The 21,832-nt window shown below is 33.5% G+C and overlaps 2 protein-coding genes and 1 long non-coding RNA gene across 3 annotated transcripts in view; 1 reads left to right on the top strand and 2 right to left on the bottom strand.

Moving 5' to 3' along the window:
- The window catches only part of LOC139973992 (techylectin-5B-like), a 116,180-nt gene that overhangs the window by 70,187 nt on the left and 24,161 nt on the right, over positions 1–21,832 (bottom strand). The window lies entirely within an intron of this gene.
- On the top strand, positions 1,230–12,942 carry LOC139974282 (uncharacterized). Its single transcript, XM_071981302.1, has 8 exons — positions 1,230–1,316; positions 7,145–7,175; positions 8,067–8,239; positions 8,635–8,899; positions 9,266–9,474; positions 9,859–10,158; positions 10,412–10,679; positions 12,010–12,942. Exons 1-8 carry the CDS (start codon positions 1,245–1,247, stop codon positions 12,501–12,503), a joined length of 1,812 nt encoding a protein of 603 aa, XP_071837403.1. The 5' UTR covers positions 1,230–1,244; the 3' UTR covers positions 12,504–12,942.
- LOC139974102 (uncharacterized) lies at positions 19,250–21,780 on the bottom strand. The gene is made up of 3 exons (XR_011795395.1): positions 21,685–21,780; positions 20,989–21,110; positions 19,250–20,166 (listed from the first exon to the last, which is right to left on the bottom strand). It is a non-coding gene; the product is annotated as an uncharacterized lncRNA (long non-coding RNA).

Here is a 21,832-nt window from a genome sequence, read left to right as displayed (position 1 = left end):
CCACCTGTAACACATGTTACCGTGTTACGAACACAAAGTAAATATTAATGATGCACGGTTGTGGGACATGAAAGGTAGTAACATGTGTTACACGTGGCACTAGTAGTTACTGCATTAGATATGTGTTTGAAGTAAAGTAGGTACTGTACCGTTTGATTCCAGTTCACAACTCTATATAAACTACGCCAATTCGTCATTCCGAGAACGAAGAAATGCAATGTTCCGGTATACCCATAGGCTTGTTGATAGCATAAAAAGACTAGATACGACTTCATTTTCGAATCGTGTGTTAAAGAACTCGCACCTAATGGTTGGCACAGCAACTACTGTTATGTCCCACAACCGTGCATCAATAAGTATCAGTTTAAACATTTGTTTGTCCCACAACCGTGTATCAATAAGTATCCGTTAAAACATTTGTTACAAGACATAAATAGTAGTTAATGTACGAGCCATGAATATCGGGTGGAAAAACAACATTATTGTTCTTGTTTTAACCAAATTTTTGATAATTTTTAATACCCCAGTAAATAAGAACAAAACCACATCGTTTAATAGAAATACTCTATTCCCTGAAGGCCAGCAGAAATAACAATTCCTGCGACTCGTCTAATATCCGAAAGGTGCTGTTTGATATCGATATCTCACTATTCCGAGCGATTTGGTGTTAAAGTATGTTAATACGTTGAGAGCGTCTTTTGCATGCACAATATCCCAAATCAGTAAACGACGAACAAACACGGTTCTTAGTGCTTATCATTTGCCTTCCATATTCGACTTAATATTTGTTAATTCGTAAAGATATGTGGCAAGCTTAAGACAATAACAATCTAGTCATTTAATTCAGTAATGGTCAATATACAAATAATTTGACATTTATTGTGTGGGATGTAAACAACCATTCTTATCATTCCTTGTGGTAAAATCGCGAGTTTTAAATTCTAACTAACGATTCGAGATAAAAGAGCTTCTAAGTGAACAAAGCACATATTTATCCTGTAATAATAATGACACTTACATTAAATACAGATGTCGATATGGGACACACTAGATTGCATAACATAAATTATGGCTCTTAAATGTGACCGACTGATATATAACGTGGTGCAATTGGACATCCGTACGTATGAAGGTGCCTCCTTGTGTAACGATTTCATGTTCATTACTTCTGTCACTGTCTCAGAAGGTCAGCAAGTATCTCCTTTATTTCGTGCACCCTTTTTTCTCTCTTTCGTGTTGGATCAATGGCAGAACTTCGAAGCAAATGTTTTTTCGTCTTTGTGGTGTTGCTGCTTTTAAACTCAAATGGTTTTCGGGTAAGTCTCTAAAATATTAATAAAATGAAATTAATTTCTTCAAAGTAAAATTGAATTGATTTGTTTTACTTGTTTAATTTTTTTCACTGATTTACAATTTGGTACTCAGTATTTCATTAACTTCAGATTAACAAATTCCTGTACGTCTTTCTACATATAAAATAAAACAACGGTCTATCTGCGCTGACTTGTTACGTTGAGTATTTGTAGAGAATATTACGATTGGTGAGCTATCGGCTCTATTCAACTGTAACTTTTTTGAAATTGAGATATGTTTTTTGTGTGTAAATGTTGTGCGTTATCGAGCATTATTCTGCACACAATTATCTCTCTGTATTACTTTATTGCATTTATTATCTTGCCCTTATATTTTCTGCTGATAGCCCCACTATTCGTACTGTCAATCCTGTATCATTAGTTGATACCCAATTATGAATTACATCATTGATTTTTTGAGAATCCAACAAACGCGTAAAAAGAAAATCTACAACAGAATTTTACTAGGCAGAACATCTATCTTTGACATGTCTTTTTAGAGGCTAAACTATTAAAAATCAAGACAAATATCTTTTGAGAAGAACTTTGAAACATACAAAATACATATACATATTGAAATGTTTAAATGTTATCACTTATATATATCTCAAATTCACACAATTCTGTTTATAATACAACAAGTTTCTCGTCCATATTGAGTGCACAGCCGGCCTTGTAACGAGGGCATAAGGGTTTCAAAACCCTACATATGATTGAATATCCATTATCCTATGCTAAGAAATATAACGTTATGATTAACTTGTGAACTAATCATTTGTTTATCAAAGAAAATATCGGATGAAATTTAAAATGCGAAGGTATAAAACAAGTAACAATGTCAAGAAAGAACTTGAGAAGATATTCCTTCACGATGACAATTTGTTCCATCAATTCATAAAATAATTCATATATTACGAATACAACATTTATCTCTCCGTCAAAATTACTACCGAACTAGTATGATAAAATAAATAAAGTTCTGCTTTTGATTTTCTAAAAGAACAAATATGCATGCGGAAATGATAATTAAAGTTCTAAATAAGTTTAATTACTAAATTGCTATTTTTACAACGTCATACTGATATGATCAATATGTTGGATTTAGTAATCCGCAAAAAAAATAATTTCTTAGACACAGAAGTTTAATATGTCAAAATTAAATATCTGTTAAAAATGTATTTGATTCATTCATGTGCGTTAACCATAGGGATGATTTTTAACGCATGTCAATGTAATAATCATCAACTAAATGTGAATATTTAAATAGTCGACATACATGAAAGAATTTTGCACGAAACTTTCCGTTAAGAATACAAATAGAGTACGACAATTATAGACTAAATGTTATGAAAGTGATAGGAAATAAGGTATAAATAAAAATAAAAATCAATGTGAAAAGTTTTTAGTTTTGAAATTGTGACGGTAGCATCAGAAAGTGCGTCTACTAACCGATAATAAGAAAGAAAGATTCATTCTAAGAAAGTTTTTTTTTTAAGTTTTACCAAAACAATGTCACGAAAAGGTAGAACAGTAACACAGACTTGTTCATTAACATTACTCAATCATCCCAGAAAAAAACATAAATAGATGTATATATCTTCTCGCTGTGCGTTTCCGTTGTAAAGTTCCTGATTCTGTTTTTTAAAAGAACAAAAACTGTAGAAATGTTGTCATTTATGATTCAGAGCTATTTCCCCACGTTGTCGACAACACAGGATTGAAGCTATCATATTCTCGTTTCTTCATGCAAAGTCTTTTATTAAAACTATTGAACACTTTACCATACAACACGTGATCACGTAGACAAGAACGGCTATTTTTCAAAATCGAGTTGTTGTTATTGAGTCTAGACGAGGTATTATTGCCAAGAATTTTCAAAATGGATATAATTTTACACAAACTCTATAAATTGTTTCACAAGAAACCTAAACGGCCTTGTAATGAGAGCATATGAGTTTCAAAACCCTACATATGATTAAGTATCCATAAACCTACGCTAGGAAAAATGACTTTATGATTAAGTTGTTAACCAATAATTTGTTAATCAAAGAAAACATCGCATGAAGCTTAAAATGAAAATGTATAGAACAAGTAACAATATCATAAAACAACTTGTGAAGTTATTCCTTCACGGTGACAATTTGTTCTGTCGATTCATAAAAATTTCTATATTTTCCGAATACAAAATGTATCTCTCCGTCAAAATGACTGCCCAACTAGTATGATAAAATAGATCAATTTCAGCTTTGATTTTTTAAAGAATAAATATGCATACAGAAATGTAAATAAACTTTTGAATCAGTTTAATATCCAACTTGCTATATTTACAACTTTATACTGATATTATCAATCTGTTGGATTTAATATTTGAAAAAAGCATAATTCCTAATAAACAGACGTTTAATATGTGAACATAATGTATTGATGGGTTTTTCGTGTACATAAAAATGGCAGTTTTACGCAGTGTAGCTTAAATGTTTTCTTTTTTTTTACAAAACGAGCTCAGAAAACCTCAGTATTGTAACAGTTTATGTGTGCAATATTTAACAATCAAGTTTACACTACAAAAACAGTACTAGATCAATTCAAAATTAGAGAATTCCAAGCACTTTCAAATTCTCGTTCACAAAAGTGTTAATATGTTAAGTATACAATATATATAATTATATATATATATATCTGACAACAGCTTTCAAATTTGTCCTCTGGGCAGGTATCTGTAAAACATAACAGAATATACGCATTTATGTAATACACTATTCAAAACAGGCACGTAGGCCTACGAACGAATAAATATTGATCAGTTCATCATGCAAATACACAAGAGGAAACGAATGTTTCTTACAAGGATCAACAATTATTTGCCAAACATCCCCAACACACCTTATATTTGATACAGGTAATTAGGCAACCGATATTTGTAAGCAAAGTAACCCCTTTTTGTACTAGCTCAAAACTGAAACATCGTTTATAATAGTTTGATGTACAAAATGTTTATCTTAATAATTCTGTATTTTGTCTTGAAACTTTTTTTTTCATGACCAAGCAATGTCAATCTTAATACTCCTTCTTAAAATGTATCAACCTCTTAATTTTAATTGTTTCCCTTACGATTTTCCGGGTTAAGGTAACACTGATTGTTCTCCATTGTCTTATTTCCTTCTGGCGGTCATTGTATTGTATTACACATGCATCTGTTAATAATATTTCCGATTCGGTCATGTACGTTTATCATATGGATGATTTTGACGCTATCAATGTAATAATCATCAACTAAATATAGTTATTCTAATAGCCAACATTTTTGTAACAAGTTTGCACGAAACGCCGCTTTAAAACTAAAAATAAAGTACGAAAATTTTAACCTAAATGTCATGGAAAGTGATAAGAAATTGAGAATAAAGTATAATACAAAAAAGTCACTGTGAAACGTTGTTAGTTTTGAAATTTTGCCTATAACATCAGAAAGATCGTCGACTAACCCACAATAATAAAAAAGATTCATTCCAAGATTTTTTTTTTTTTTTAAATTGTACCAAACCAATGTCAAGATAAAGGAAAATAGTAAACAGACTTGTTTATTAACATTACTCAATCATCCCAGACAAAACAATGAATAAATTCGTATGCCTTCACGCTGTGCGTTTCCGTTTTAAATTTCCTGATTCTGTTTTTAAAAGAACAAAACTGTAGAAAGGTTATAATTTATGATTCAGAGCTTTTTTTGCCACGTTGTCCACAAGACAGGCTTGTATCCATCATTTCCTCGTTTCTTCCTTGCAAAGTCTATAATTTAAAAAAAAATATGGAAAATGTTACCATACAACACGTGATCACGTAGACAAGAACGGCTATTATTCAAAATCCTGTTGTTTTGAGGGAATCCAGATGATGTTGATTGCCAAGAATTTTCAAAATGGATATAACTTGGCAGAAACTCTATAAATTGTTTTACAAGAAGTCATATTTGAAATTTGAAGTGTTTGTTGAACAGTTACCTATCATTTCCTTTAAAGTTAACAGATATCGTTTACTCTAACACTTAGATTTTATAATAATTACTTTGACAAAAATATCGTTTTAGAGAAGAATTTTTGCACGACTGGTATATCATTAGCTTCTTTAGCTTCTTTCTCCCAACATACTTAATTAACGAGTTATCGGATGATCTCAGCACGTGTAAACCAGGTAAGAGTTGTCGTGAACCAATGAACAAATAAAATACTAACTAATTCGAATGTGTTATATTCAATAGGATAAATGTGATGTTTTACTGAATTAGACGGATCAGGCATTTTATGCAATATATCTGAATTATTTCCTCCTTCAATGTAGTATCTTACTTTCTTTCATACAAAGCTTTGCGTACAGGCGTCAAATGACACTTTCTTTTATATCAAGGAAAGAAAAGAAAAATATGTGTCGTTATGATATGATGTGTTAGTATCCGCTTTTGCTGATGTAGACAAAGGGTAATCAAAACAGTTTTCGTTATGGATACGCTAACTTGTCTTTTTTAGTATACATGAGGTTATGTTGATTGAGCGTGAATCGTCATACATGTGTTACACTTTGCCCAAATATTTTCTACTCCGATCTTAAACTTGTTTCTTGTTATTTATAAAAATATAAAATATTACTTTTTCAATGTTTTTGTAGGTTACAGATAACTCTGCATAATGTGTGTACATTGAAAGCCTTAGTTATTGCATACGTTCTGAGTACAATATTTCTAAAAATATCGACATATTTTCTATGAGCAAAACGTTGTTGCAACAGTTGTAGCTTTCAGGCGAACGAATGTTGACAATTAGCTTCAGTAGCTGGGGCGTAAAACGTATACGTGTTTTGTGATGTTGAAGACAAAAAGATATATTGTGTTGTTGATGCTTGTCCAGGTCAATCAAGTGGCTTGTACGTATTGAAACAAACAATACTCTTCTTCACAACGGATGAATTTTCAATTGTGGTTGCTCTATTTTTGGGCATATTTTCAAAACTTGGCTATTTTCAAGCTTTTGAGGGTAAATTGCACGTTGTCCCAGTGTATAAGTACCTCATTAGCATAATATATCAAGTTTCCCGCTATAGATAATTGCACTTAACTTACCATACGAACACCACTAGGATAATGCTGATGTTTGTACTTTTAATTTTCTTTCAATTATATATTGTAGGTTTTTTTTCGTTTTCTCATATAATATGTCATTTACATTTCAATTAGCATAATGCACAGGGAATTATTACTTTCATCTGCTTATCGTAGTTATGATCGTTTAATTAAGTTAGTGTATGGTGACTTATGATTGTTTTATGTATAGTAATGATAAATAAGAAGTATTAGAAGACATGCAAACAGACATATAATCATATTTTGAAACAATTAAAGCTATTCAATAAAACCTACTTTTATATAAGGTATGCTTATAAGCATTAAAATCAATGTTAAAGAAATATTAAGATTGCGAAACATTCTATTACTGCTTAGATTTTGGAATGTGAAATTTTCTTTCCGTTCTTATCATCTTTTTCGATAATAATTGTCAAGTTGGAAATAGTTCATTTATTTGAATCAAAAGCGAAATCAGATTGTATTTTAAGAGGCTATTCAATTCTATTTTGTATATTTAAACTTAAAATGATAGTATATGTTAAAATGAAGGTGTAATAGATAGGCGTATGGCCTGTTTTTTGTGATACATTGACCTTCGTACAACCTTCTTCACTCGATATTGTTTCTTCAGAATGTATTTTGCTTAATCGTACATTTCCTTAATTTTTTGTTACCTCAGATATCGTCAAGCACAAGAGTCAACGATTCAAGTAAGTTTTCGTTCTGTAAGGGTAACGGTTAATATAAACTTCCGAAAGCTAACCAATTAACATAAATTTGTTATCTAAATCATAATTTGGAAAAAGTTTAATATAGAAAGGAACCATCTAAATGTACTTCATATGTGGTACTTTCTCCTATTTCAATTTGTAAGATAAATAATAATTTACAATTCTCAATAATTTCCTTGCACTGTGTATTGAAGTAGTTTTAGCGCTGATTGGGTAAATTATAGATACTCAGCGATAATAAAACTGAAAGAAATACAAGTCATTAGTCAATATTTACTTCAAGCAATAAAAATAGTTCAGATTATATTTATTCATATTTGTTAGTAATTTGTGCAAAGTAAGTTGGCCTGACGTTTCGATCCTAGAAGGATCTTCTTCAGAGGCTAAATGATAAGTAACAGTAACAGAAGGGACAAAACACGCACTTTGTTTAGACTTTGTATACTGTAGGCTTGTTCAATAATTTGGCACTTTCAAATCCCAGGTCAGTGTTGATAAACCTTAGATTGTTGTAAGCTGAAAATAGGTCCAAATCATACCCTCTTGTCGAGGAAAGCTATTACTAATCATGTTTGCTTCTGAGACCATGTCGTCACAGATTCACGGTAGTTCTTTGCGTCAGATTTTCTTTTCAAATAAAATATACTTGCTTATATTAGCCTCTATGAATATTAGCCGAAAATGTTTGAATACCTTTTTTTATGGTTCATGGTAGTTACCACGTCATGTTTACTGTGTAGTTAAAACAAATCTATTGCAATGTAGCCATATATTATATTTCTCTTGAAATAATTCTTTACATATGGAACTGTACCTGCAACAGTTTTACGATTTTTTCTCATCTTCTTCTTTACAATATTTTGGTGCTAGACTTGCAGTATTTTCTATTCCAAACTCCGGAGTATCCAAGGGATTGTCATGAAGTACTTAACCAATGCTCTTCTACCAACGCCAAATCCGGTGTATACCTGATTAAACCTGACCAGTATCCGGAACCATTTCAGACATATTGTGATCAAAACACTACATCTGGAGGTTGGACAGTAAGTAAACTATTTCAAGACGCGAACACTTACAATCACATACATTACCCTCCGAGACACACTTTATAGGACACATTGGCATTTTCAGTCCATTTTAGTTTTACATTGTGTTTGGTGATATACCTTGTACGAGGTATGTTTATTTGAAGCCTAATATCAAAACAAAACTACTCAGTGTAATTACATTGACTTTTCGTACGATTAGAGAACTTGTTTTCTGTGCACACCTATAGTAGTGTTCTAAATATGTATAAACATAATATACAACACAATATCACAAATGTGTTCTATCCTATTCGTACTTGATGTGAGCCGCACGTATTGGCTATACGGTTTAGTTCATAAGATAATGCAATGTATCCGTTAGTTGTCTACCTATCTTTTGAATTCTTCAGGTCATACAACGACGTCTTGATGGATCCATCGGTTTTAATCGAACCTGGGACGAATACAAAAACGGAATTGGTTTCTTAGGCAGTGAATTTCTGATTGGTAATGAAAAGTTAGCTCACTTGATAAACCAAAAGAGGTACCAGCTGCTCATCGAGCTAGAGAATTATGCAGGCCAGTCATATTCCTTGACATACGACAACTTTCGCATTGCCGATGAATGGGGGAATTATTCTATAACAAGTCTTGGTGTTGTCGAAGGAATAACAGGTTAGACTTTTTTTAAATGATTTTCTCCATACTTTTGTAGTCAAAACGAAAATTAAAGAATGCAGAAAGAAAAGTTCCAATGGAGGAAATGATTATGATACACAACAATATATATAGATTCCCATAGTCGAATACTTGAAATTGTCATATTATTTTGTATGTGTGACATAAATAAGAATAAGTTGAATGAGCCTTAATTTAATGATAAAAAATCCCGCTTATATTTAATCCTATGTTAACAATCAGCAAATCTTCTGAGCGGCCAGAGTATTACGTTGGTAACACGATGATCTAATAACGTAATGTCACAACAGCGAGTTAACACTTCAAGCTAGGATTAACTGGTTGTGGAATTAATTTCCGCAGATTTACCCATTACCTGGTGCTCATCCAACAAGGATAATTATGACAATACATGTGAAAGAACTTGTGAGAATCCGAATGATTGTGTCATACCGAATCCAGCGGATCCAGAGAGATGTCTTTGTCCAGAAAACCACATGGTGCTTGGAGACAACTGCATACCTCAAGAGCAATGTGGCTGTTACGTCGAAAAAGAAGGCGTCGTGTTAGCAGTAAGTTTATTTGATGCCGTTCACAAGTCTTAATATATAACATGAAAAGTACACTTTAACATAAAATCTTGGATTTCAATTGATTGACCATACTTTTTATTTTATATGTTATTAATTCTCATGATTATTGATGATATAGATTTTCACTTCTATTTCGGTTTTACCTGTTCTTGCAAAAGTCTTCTAATTGAGACCTAGCAAAATACAAGGCATCCAAAACAATTACACCCAGAATGATGAACTTTACCTAACATATATAAAACGCTCACGACCATTTAATAGTAGAAATTCAGTTTTACTCAAAGAGCGTTATCAAGCGTTGTACCAAATAAACATTGATTTTACTTTCACTGAAATATGTCGTTTAAAATTTATCATTCCCAGGAAGGTGAATCATACATTAATTCTGACTGTTCCTTACGGATAACTTGCAACAGTAACAACTTGACAAGTGAGAGTTACAGTTGTAGCGCAGACGCAACCTGCGAGGAGCGGAATGATGTCCGTAGATGTTACTGTAACGAATGGTTTGAAGGCGATGGTCTCACATGTACCCGTAGTGGACCGATAGATTGTTCTGATCTGTACGCAGCAAACAGAACAAATAACGGAGCATATACCATTTATCCCGCTGGAAATTCTGGTTTTGAAGTTTATTGTGAAATGTCTAGTGGTGGTTGGACAGTAAGTTTTAACTATTGAAAAAAAAAAAACTTTACCATGTTAACTGTTTATTTTCGCATATAACAGGACTTCGTTCACTAACATTTTAATTAAATAAATAAATTATTTGATTAAATTGATCCATCTTCCTATCGCTTAACTCCAATCGGATGTTAACCTTCACCAGTTAATTTACTTAAATTATTGTAGTACAAATGAGATCTTTCATATATAACTCACCTCCAACCGATAAACTCTTTGATTCTCATTCTAGATTTTGCAACGACGTACAAGTAGCTCCGTCAACTTTTATCAAAACTGGAATGAGTACAAAAACGGTTTTGGAATTCTCACAGGAGACCACTGGATTGGCAACGACAAAATATACAGTTTGACAAAACAAACAAACACAAACTACGAACTTCTAATAGAAAAGACAAACACGGAAGGATCAACATACCACAGCCGTTATTCATCTTTCAGTATCAGTAACGAGGGAGACAAATACCAATTATCATTGGGTGACTACGATGGAAATGCTGGTATGTATTGTGCTTAATGTCAATTATACGCAGACTTGTAGTTATTACGTAATATCATTCTAGCATAACTACCTGTAGTCGTAATCACACTCTAGGATTTGTACTCTTACATATTCTCAGGTCAGGTTATAAATCTAGTGTTGATACCAATGTAGAACTGTATTAGACGTCGAGTTTAGAGTCCCGTGCGTATTGCTCATTGTATAATTTTCTTTGCACTTTAGCACGTGTTGGTAAAATGATATATTGTTGTAACATCATGATATATCATATCAACAACTATTATATAGTTAGTAGCGTCTGCTTTCTCGCAATTTCACCCAGACCTTGTCGAGCTTAAAACGTAAAGAAATTATAACCATTCTGGAAACTTAAGAAGTGCTGCAGCATTTTAGCTTACTTTGTGATTGAAATATGTTATTAAACAGTGAATTAAATTAGTTTCTTTAAAAAACGACTTTATCATTTTCAAACAGTTTCATTTGACCATGCAATATTTTTTCATTACATTGATTGAAAGGCCAATGATATTACAATAATAACAACAAAAGTATCAAATAATTCGGACATTTTTTAAGAGATCAGTCGAGACGAATTTTACGTGTTACATTCTTAAAGAGCATTTCTTGCCGTATTTCTTATCGTTAGAAATGTTTAATCATATGGTAAACTATTAGTTTGTTGATATCATATTAAATTAATCCGCCAGTATGAAATATAAGACGTTATCACGAGAGAAGATAATGACATGAATGATACAATCAAACACTTTAATTCTTTCACTCTTATTTGAACACCTAGCATATATTGAACAGTCAAAACTATACATTTTACAAAATGCCGAATGTGAACACTTCAACAAATGCACCGTTTACATTTCTGTTAATCTGTCACTCACAACTATATTATCTGTCACTCACAACTATATTATTATATTATATTATTTAATATTTGTCGAAGGGAAATAAATAATAATATAAATACAATATTGACATTAAGAAATATATTTTCATAATTAACGATGTTTTCAAATGAGGTCCCAGACGAATTGACAGAATTGGAACCGCTCCAGTTAAATTCGCAAACTTGACTCCTTTGTTCAATATTGTAAACTCCCTTACGATAATTTAGAACTCGTATATGAAACCACAAAAAAAAATATAACGTAAGCCCAACTTAAACGAACAAAATAACAAACGCAATTATAACCGACAACTATAGCAAACGAACCTAAAGTGACTTAATAATGTCCACTATATATAAAAGGAAAAAAAAACTTCGTATTTTACAAGAAAATACCTTCATTCAGTATTTGCTAATTTCCTTCCAGGTAACAATGCTATGGGAGCAAATTCAGGGCATCGGTTTAGTACGCACGATCAAGACAACGATGGATCGAGTACCTTCGACTGCGCAGAAAAACACCGAGGTGGCTGGTGGTATGCAGACGATAGTAGCACGGGCTCTACCAGCAACTGCTACTCATTCAGCGACCGCGTGGCTACTGGTGGATACGAGTACTCTGACTGTTATTGTTGTTATTATTATTATTGTTATTATTATTATTATTACTGTTATAATTATTGTTTTTATTATTATTATCATTATAAATGTTACAATTGTGATGGCTGTAGTGGTACTTACCGTTATAGAAAATGCCGAAACAAAAACCCGGTCTATGCGACAACTTTCTATTCCTGTGGCTACTCCAATCTGAATGGTGACTACTCATACAACGATAACCGCGGTATCTTCTGGACGAATCTTCACGGTTCTGATTGCGGTATAACAGCAACAACAATGAAAATACGGCCAAGTCAATGATCAAAGTAGTGGATTTGAAGTCTTCAAGGTAACAAGGACAGGAAACGGTTGGCGATATAATAACATATTAAACAAGGAAGTACATATCGAAGCTAGTGGAAGTTTGCATATTTAAAAGATGGAGGTGAAGGAAAGAGACACTAGTTAGCCTTCCAATGCAATCCAAGGCAAACTATCAAACGACGGTAAAACAATTTAAGAGGGGTACAACAATCACAGGAAACTCGATGGCATTCGATAATTTGTCCAGAGTTTTCCAAAATGGAATTGAATTCGATTTTTCTTAAATGTTATTAGTAATGATGTCACTGAGAATACTAAGAAGTGATGCAAATAAAATATATTAAAAAAATACATCAGCATACTGACCAGTAATATTCCTTTCCAAAAGTTGCGATTATATTGAATAAACACAAGTGACAATGTTATGACATCGCCTAACTATGAACGATATCTTATACGTTTCGATTTACTTTCTGGGTTGTTTATGTAATATGTTTGAGAGAACAGTTCTACTGCCAGAGTAAAGCGCAATAGTTTATGCAGAAAGAACACAACCAACCGAAATCACCAGAATAATTGCCCTCTTATTCATGAATCAATATCTTAACATTGACACAATTAGATGATACATTTGCTTACTAAAATGAAAGAAGCGTTTACATGCACACGAAGTTGATCATATAGAACCAGGGTTCTGGGAGACTCCTTTAATTAGATATTTGCCAAAGGTACGTATTCAACCAGACTCACTAACTTACCATTAATCTGCATAACTTTCATTCTTTCTAACTCATCTCCATGTAAGAATATGATGTAGTGATTGTTCATTTTGTCATCTGCTTGATTGTCCCGACTCTAGAAATTATCGTTCTCCGAATAGTTAAGTGCGATAACCACCTGATCATCCCCACGAACCCCAGCACATATTTAAAGCGTACTACTGTATTTGAAATATAACACATATGAGTGATATTCCGATATGAATCCCATTGAGACTTACAAATTCAAAAGGAGAGTGTCATCTTCAAGAATTTCACAGAAATTGGAGGGCATAGGTGGGGAGGTGGGGGGGGGGGGGGGGGGCACGGGATGACAATGGCCTATGTATTCCGTCTTCACATCCCTGGTATTCAACATCAGATAATGGAGTCTTGTTGATTATTCAAAGAACTTGCGGGGTTCATCTTTAAGATTACAACAATGTCAAACACGTTATTTTCAAAGTGACAAAAGGTACACTTTGATTTATGGAAAGTGGTCCTTTGTCGGCCCTTTTGTAAACATTGGATCCTTAGTTTTTCTTTCACAGTACTGGAAAGAGAGTGTCGCACCATTTTCGACCCTGTGGATAATTCGTAAAGAGGGCAAAACTACAAGCCAGACGAGATGACTAATATAAGAACACATGGAAATATCTAAATTACCTTGATTTCGAAATAACATAGCAAATGGATAATGTAAAACTGGCAAAACATTTCATTAAATGAAGTTTTGTTATCGCGCTGAAAACCCTGGAGTTTCCCTCTACTTTCATTTTCCTGAATACATTTCAAGTAATTTCTAAATAGGAAGGATTGAAGTAAAACTTGAGATAAAATCAACAAAAGCATTCAAAAATAAAAAGTGCGGTCTTTATAAATATAAAGAACAATTGTTAGAAAACATCAAATAAACAAGTTTAGAGTGTAGAAAGATTATAAGAAAGGCTCTTCTGTCTATATTTGTCACCGACAGCAACCCACCCGCTCTTTCCAGCACCTATACCAGTGAAATATGACTCGGATCTCTCTGAAATACCATAGCGTTGTGTTCATTTATGGATGCCAATTACTACAACTAAAAGAAAATACTATTTTAAATAATCTATGGTTGCTTTTCCCTTAATATTTTCAAGCAATATCCAATTACCTAGAACAACTATTATAAATGAAGAAAGAGATACATAAAACTGACGTATTATCCTTACCGTCATATAATTGCTGGTTCGTATGGACAGAATTGTTATCAATCAAATATTGTTGGTGATGTACATACATGTTTAAAGATTCCGTAGTAATTCTACTTCAAATCGGCTGAAAGAGAGAGAGAGAGAGGGACTGTGGATGCAACGCCGTCGCACCATTTAACTTCATGGGCCCAACATTCTTATTTTAACGTTATACGTAGACGGTGAACAGCTACCATGGAAACCGTTACGCCCTAATTATACGGTTGATCGCTACGTAATGGCCTGCTTTCGGGATTAAATAGTATAATCAGTGACAAAGGCAATCAGATCAGTCGTAGTGACTACGCCAAAGGTTACCCGTTTTATGCCTTTGAAATGACACCTGACCTAGCTAGCGGAGGCCTCTTTAATTTCGGTAAAAGGATAATGTGCATCTTGAAATGCAATTTGAGTACGCCCTGAGCAGAAGTGTGAGCGTGTTTGTATACGCTGAATATGACGTTGTGATAGTAGTGGTTAAACTCGTAACATATTAATAGACAATTTACCCTCTTTTCTAGAACCGTCATTAATACAAAACAATTAAATAAAAGGAGAACCGGGAAGTAACTGGATGGCAATTCTCGTTAGAGTTGAGCAATTTTTGTTTGTTTTACTCCTTTGGACGTCTTATTTCTGGCATTTCATATTGCCAGAATCATTTTAATAAGAAGAGTGCGTGGTAATCAGGATTCAATTATTCGTAAGCTAAAATGACGGTAGCTCCCATGAGACAATTGCGTGTATTGTCCTTTTCATAGTCGATACATTTGTTCTTTATAATTAAGGTGATATTTTAAAACGGATTCATTTCTCTCAATATATCCGAAGTTACTAATATACGCCTGAGAGGGTTGTGCATTGCTATGGGGAATACCAGCCATCTGTTATGGAGCTGTCTGTGGCCCTCTCTAAAATCCTTTTGTTGAAGGTCTCCTGTCGGAATTGGAGACAAACCTTGACCCATCTTACAAAAAGTTGATGATTTTAGACGATATCATGACGTCACATGGGAACGATCAACGCACAAATGATTGGTTTTCCAAAAGAAACTCATCATGAAAATATGATGCTAATAGAAAGATGATCATATGAAATATTTCCATGAGCTATATCACAATTTTTATTTAACTGGCAAAGGAAACGAGTAATATCACACATTACATCGTGTTATTTAAAAGCCCTAGAGACAAAATCCAAGTCTCAAATTTGGCAAAAAAAGATGCATCCAGAGCAAGTCAAACGTATGCAGGAAGCGTTTGCAGATGCTACCAAGGAACCATACAGATATAGATATTCATCAATGTAAAGCCTTATACGCCCACGGATTTTCGTCTTCGTACAAACACTTTCCACATGAGACCCAGTATGCTTACGTACCCAAGTGATCGAAGCAAAACAAGATATGATAAAACTTAGACGCATAGTTTTAAAACTTTCCTTTGTGAACTGAAGCGCCACCGTAGCACCAGCAACCCGTCGCTTTAGAACCATGCCCGTGAAATGGTTTGTTTTATCAAAATTTTCCCCCAAAAGGCGAAAGGTTTTCCTACTACACGAAGACACCAAATTAATTACCAATGTATGTGAATGCGCCGCCAATGTGGTGAAAAGCAATGTACCGTTACCTCGTTTCCAGAAAGTCTTAACTGTCATGGTACAAGACACATCTAAGGTGGCATACTCCTATTAGAGTCTATATCCATCCGCTCGATTGTTCTCCTTCAGGAAAAGTGCCAAAAAGCAGCAGGAGAACATCTTTTGTGACCTGTTATCATCAATCATGATCTAGTTTTTTGTGGATTGCATGTTGAAGATCATGAATGGAAGTGTGGTGAGAAAATTAGACCCCTTTAGGCCTCCCAGGAGCAGCGTAGGAAATTTGTTTACCACTGAGTGAAGAGGTTTGTTTACAAGTGACGAAAACGTCCTTCTCGGATAGCAAAAAATCTACATGGTCATGATACGGACAATTGATGGTGCCATGAAAGGCCAATTTGTCAGCTATCCGGTGATGAGTAGCGTCTAGCTAGTGAAAACTTCTACCTAGACTTAGAGACCACATTACTTTTGTGATTTAGTGTGTAAGTCAATGGGGCTTTTAATGGGCGTATGCTACCTTAAGGGATCTTTCCATCAAACGTCTATCCAATAAACGCACACGGATGTATAAATAAAGAGGGGATGGTTTTTATTTTGATATTAAATAGTAAATCCTACTGATCACTGTACCGCATTATCAATATATGTACGAAGGTGGAGTAAACGACACTTCCAAATAATAAGATCATTTTAACTTATATTTGATTGACAATAGACAATTTCACATGAATATTCATTTTCATATCCTAGTTTTCTATAACAATAATGGCTAGGAACTGCATAGGCTACTCTGTAAACCAAAACAAAACACATAGACGAAGTGGGAGAAAATGATAAAGAATACGAGAGAAAGTTAATAACATTCCTACAACGAAGTATTATTGAATAAATGATTGCGTTAATATCGGCGAATTTATATGAAATATTGATAAACATATATTTGAAGCAATTAGAGGGGGCTCTTCCAATTAAACGTACTCATGTAGCCAAACTGTAAAGTGGATTATTAAGACCTTTTTTTTCTTTATTTCATGTCATGATTTTCCCCAGTAAATATAATTGATGAATGGAAACATCTAGTCAATACCATTTTTTAAAATTTTTACTCTTAACCCTTCGTTGGTGTTGATTTTCTTCAATAATTAACTGAAATGGTGGAGAGAACAAAACGTTGGTGCGGTGTGGTTTAAATTTATATGTTAACAGCCTAGGTAAAATATAACTCGGTCAGCATGCAACAATAGTTAAGTCATTACAACACATTCAGGTACATAATGTAATTGTAAGGTACAACAGAAAAAATAGAATAGTATATATAACACAAGAACATTGCATGTGTCTTGAAAAATGACCTAAGGTAGCTTTTTCGTTGTGATATTTTATAGTAAAGAAACAAAACAACAATGAATGTTGAATATGTTTCAATAGCTATTGGGGTTTTTACGATATTCACCTTTAACATTTGATAAATCTTAAGCTACATTTGACGTTAATGCATTGTTTTAACAATCTAATAACTCAAAATATACATATTTTTTTTTAGCAAACTGCTTATCCACTAGAGAGCCTTTGTAATAGAATGTGTAAAAGTAAGTTGGCCTAACGTTTCGATCCTAGCAGGATCTTCTTCAGAGGCTAAATGACAAGTAACAGTAACAGAATGGACACAAACACGCACAGAATACAGGTTAATGAGCACGGTGAACACAATGAGATACATGTAAGGGATTAGTAGACAAGGGATGGAGAGAAGAAGGCAACAGGGGAAGAGGAGAGGTAGGAGATAAACAGTTGAGGGACAAAGAGAGGATTAAAGGAACGGGGTAGAGAATCAACTGGAGAAGGACAAAGACAGAAGGGTGTGGAGTAAAAAGGGGGTGGAAGAGAGCTGTGAGAAGAGGAGTGATGGGGGGGTGGAACAAAGGGAGAAGGAGGTGGGACAGAAGAAATGTTAGTCATGTCCTTCCTAATCTGATAACTCAACCAAGTGTTTTTTTACTTCATATATGCAACAGAAGACCTCATGACTTTCAACATCAACCGTCAAATTTTTAACACATTGTAAACATAAAATCTTATGTTTTTGCCCGATTGAGTTTTATGTTGTATCTGAGGAATTGACCCGAAGTCGTTGTCTTATACAATATACTCTCTTAAATTTATAAACTGAAATTTCAGTCTAATAGACTGAAATTTCAGTCTAAGAGCGGACGAACTGAGGGACCAGTTCCTTCAGACTGAAATTCAGTTTAAGGAAGGACTGAAAATTTTCAGTCTGTAAAACGACTGATTTTTAGTCTAGCTAGACTTAATGATTTCAGTGTAACAGGACTGGAATTTACCTTTTCTTAGACTGAAATTAAGCCAAATTAGATTAGAATCCAGCCTTTAAGGTTTAAATTATTTTATTCAATTAGACTTTAAAAAAAGTTGGCTAGACAGAATATCGTCATTTTATACTTTTAATTCAGGGATTAATAGTCCAATATGCCAGTCATAACACTGCCCAAAGGCACTAAATTGGGACGATTACAGTCGCCCTCCCGGCAGGTTAAAGGAAATTTCCCCGTAAAATTGTAAAAATTCCTAAATGGAGTATAGATTTAGACACAAACTGGTTAAAAAAGCAGGTTGATAGTTACATATTTTTAACTTAGATTTTGCTTTACCATATACAATAAAACAATAATTCATGGGAACATTCCATTAACTATGGAAATAAGAAAACAAAAACCCTGTTAAAAGTTTAAAAACTGTATTAAAACTGTCTTTATTTATTTTCTTGGATACATTAAGAAATATAAACAAAAAATAGTACAAAAGCTAAATTTGTTTGCTTGGGTTTTATTTATGATATCTTAGGTCTAAATAATGGTTATTTACCTAAACTACAAAAATAAATTAAATGTAAAGTTTTAGTAACGAAATATTCCAAAAATTAAAGTTGCAATTCCGGTGCCGACGATTTGACATGCAAACTCTATAAATGTGGTCAAGTTTACCAGAAATTTCTAATTTGACCATAACTAATTTATTTTGTGTCCTAAAAATGTAAGTCTTGAAACATTTATTTTTATAGTTTTATTTAGTTTTAATTTAGTTTTAATTTAGTTTAAATTTAGATTCATACCTTTAAGTGAAACCCATGTGCAGCAGTTTCTGCAAATATAATAATAACCAGAACCAATTATGACAGGGCAAGTTCGCTTATCATACAGATATTGGTATAACGAAATTTCAAATATTAAACTAAATTGTACTTAAAGAAAAAATAATGGCAAAGGCCACTTGGAAAGTGACCAACAATGAACGGATGCTGGCATAGGCCACTTGGAAAGTGACCGACAATAGATGAATACTGGCAAACGCCACCTGGAAAGTGACCGACAATGGGCAAATACTGGAAAAGGCCATTTGGCCAAGCCCTTCTTCCAAGCTCCAGCCTCTTGCCACCCCAACATTTTTTATACTCCCAACCTCTCCACCGACCCTTCAGGGTTTTCATTTCTGCTGCTTATTCCCAACCCCATCTCTTACCAACCCACACCATTCTGACACTCGTTTCTCATAATTGAACCATTTTTGGAAACTGACCGACCCGACAATGGATGGATTACAATTCAGAATTGTACCAAATTAAGCTATAACACCAATAGTACTGGTGTTTAAATAAACAAAACAATTGTTTACATGACACAACATCAAAATGAAAATACAGCATACAAATAAACACTTGCAATACCACTCTAAAAAGCTACTTAAGAGAAATTAATTTAATGTTAGATGCCAAGCTACGCAATGGTGACTTTACTGACGTAGCAGGAATCACTCCATATAAAAAGGCAGCTAAGAATTCACAGAATTGATGAAGTGCCAAAGCATAATGCACATTAAATGTGTAATGTGCTTTAAATAATCTATCCACTTGTTACTTGTTCCTGCAGGAATTGGAATTCTATCCGCCACAATAAAGAACTGTGACGGATTTTGGGCAGGTCCGAGTGAAAGTATGTACAGTTGTACATATTTTTCATCAATTCCGGCAGCGGTAGCATCAATGCTGGTGTCAAGCTAGAAAGAAATGACAAAAAAGTATGTTTATTTTACTCCATACTATTAAATTAACATCTGAACATTAAGCAAACTGCCAATCTAAATATTCCATGAGACTTCCAGTTTATTCATACGAGAATAAAATTTTACATAAACTAAACTTCTTACATGATCTCCCTAGAATGTCACTAAAAATTCACAAGCCTTTGACAGACAACTTTACAAAATTTGGTTATTACAATTCCTGGACAGACTGGCAGAGTGTACCTTCAGTATCAATAATTGTACATCTCAGACACCTGAAGGGTTCATAAGTCAACCGTTTTTCCATCTCTATCTTTGTTATTCCTTACTAAAAATGGCATATATAATATTTGTTGGCTTTACATTTAAAAATATTATGTCACTTTACTACAATTGTGACCACAATGGGCATTCTCCCCCAAACACCCTATTAAATTCCCTTTTTGCAGGTTTTCCGCCTTGCTCCACATTCTTGTCAGTATCGCTGCCAATCAGACAGTGCTAAGGAAATTATTCCTGCTTTACATTGCCATAATAAGTGTTTTTTCCTACTCTATACAAGTTACTTCCATCGAGCCATGATGACTATAGAGCCAGTGCCTATACCATTCAGTAGCGCCAATGGAAGAGAGCCATAAGACAGAGTGGATATGATGCTAACCTTAATATACACCAGACAAACTTTTTTCAACATAACAAGACAATTTTTGTTTAGCCAAGCAAATTTTGTAAAACCAAAACTTTTCCACTAAACGCAGGGGTGTTTATATAGCATTGAGCAAGGGAATAAACAGTATATTGTCATAAAATACTCACAGGTTTGTTCTGAAGGAAGTACAACAGTGCCCCTGCTCTGCTAGTGGACTGCTGCTTCTGCTTTAACATAGTCACTGACCTGTGCAGTATATATATAAATGTATATAAAGCACACATATCCTCTGAAAAGAAAATTGAGTTTGAAGTTTTAAACATAACCTCCAAGGCATAGTATGTGGCTAATTAAATGCAATAAATCATAAAACAAGTATATGTGAACAAATGGCACATTCCATAAATAACCTTTTTGAATATAATCCAGATAAGTTATACATCCAAATAAATATACAATTTTGTATTTTCACAAACTATAAAGTAATTGATATATTGATTTTTTAAAGTTATGGTTCATTGAATTTTGGATGACAGTCATATTTCTAATCGTAAACAGGAAAACATGTTTATAGTACTTTAAGTGCTTGATTTCAAGGAATATTCACAGAAAATTTAACTATGATGTTTATTATTGCCTATATGGTAATAAGAAAAAATAAGAACAATTAAGTTTTCGGTCTTAAATTTAAACCTTTATCTATCAAGCGACCACAATTTTCCCAAATTGAGAAAAAGAATAAAATTTAGAACTTTCCAGCCTCTTACCAAGGGCTAATACCCCAAACATTATTGATTGGTTAGCTAGAAAAAAGGCATACAAAGAAAACTTTGAAATATGATAGCTATACTAATTTAACTTACTACTATCAGTTTCCTCAAAAGCATCAAATTATATTAGCGATAGCTGGTGAGGTTTTCTTTCTCACTTCTATGATGCGTTCTCTATATCCATCCCACTGTGTGATGAAGTTATGCCTGGATTCGGCAAACATTAATCGAAACTCCTCAT

Source organism: Apostichopus japonicus, chromosome 9, assembly GCF_037975245.1.
Source record: "Apostichopus japonicus isolate 1M-3 chromosome 9, ASM3797524v1, whole genome shotgun sequence".
NCBI lineage: Eukaryota > Metazoa > Echinodermata > Holothuroidea > Aspidochirotida > Stichopodidae > Apostichopus > Apostichopus japonicus.
The sequence above is the reverse complement of the archived record's forward strand: the minus strand, read 5'-3'. Positions and strand labels throughout refer to the sequence as shown.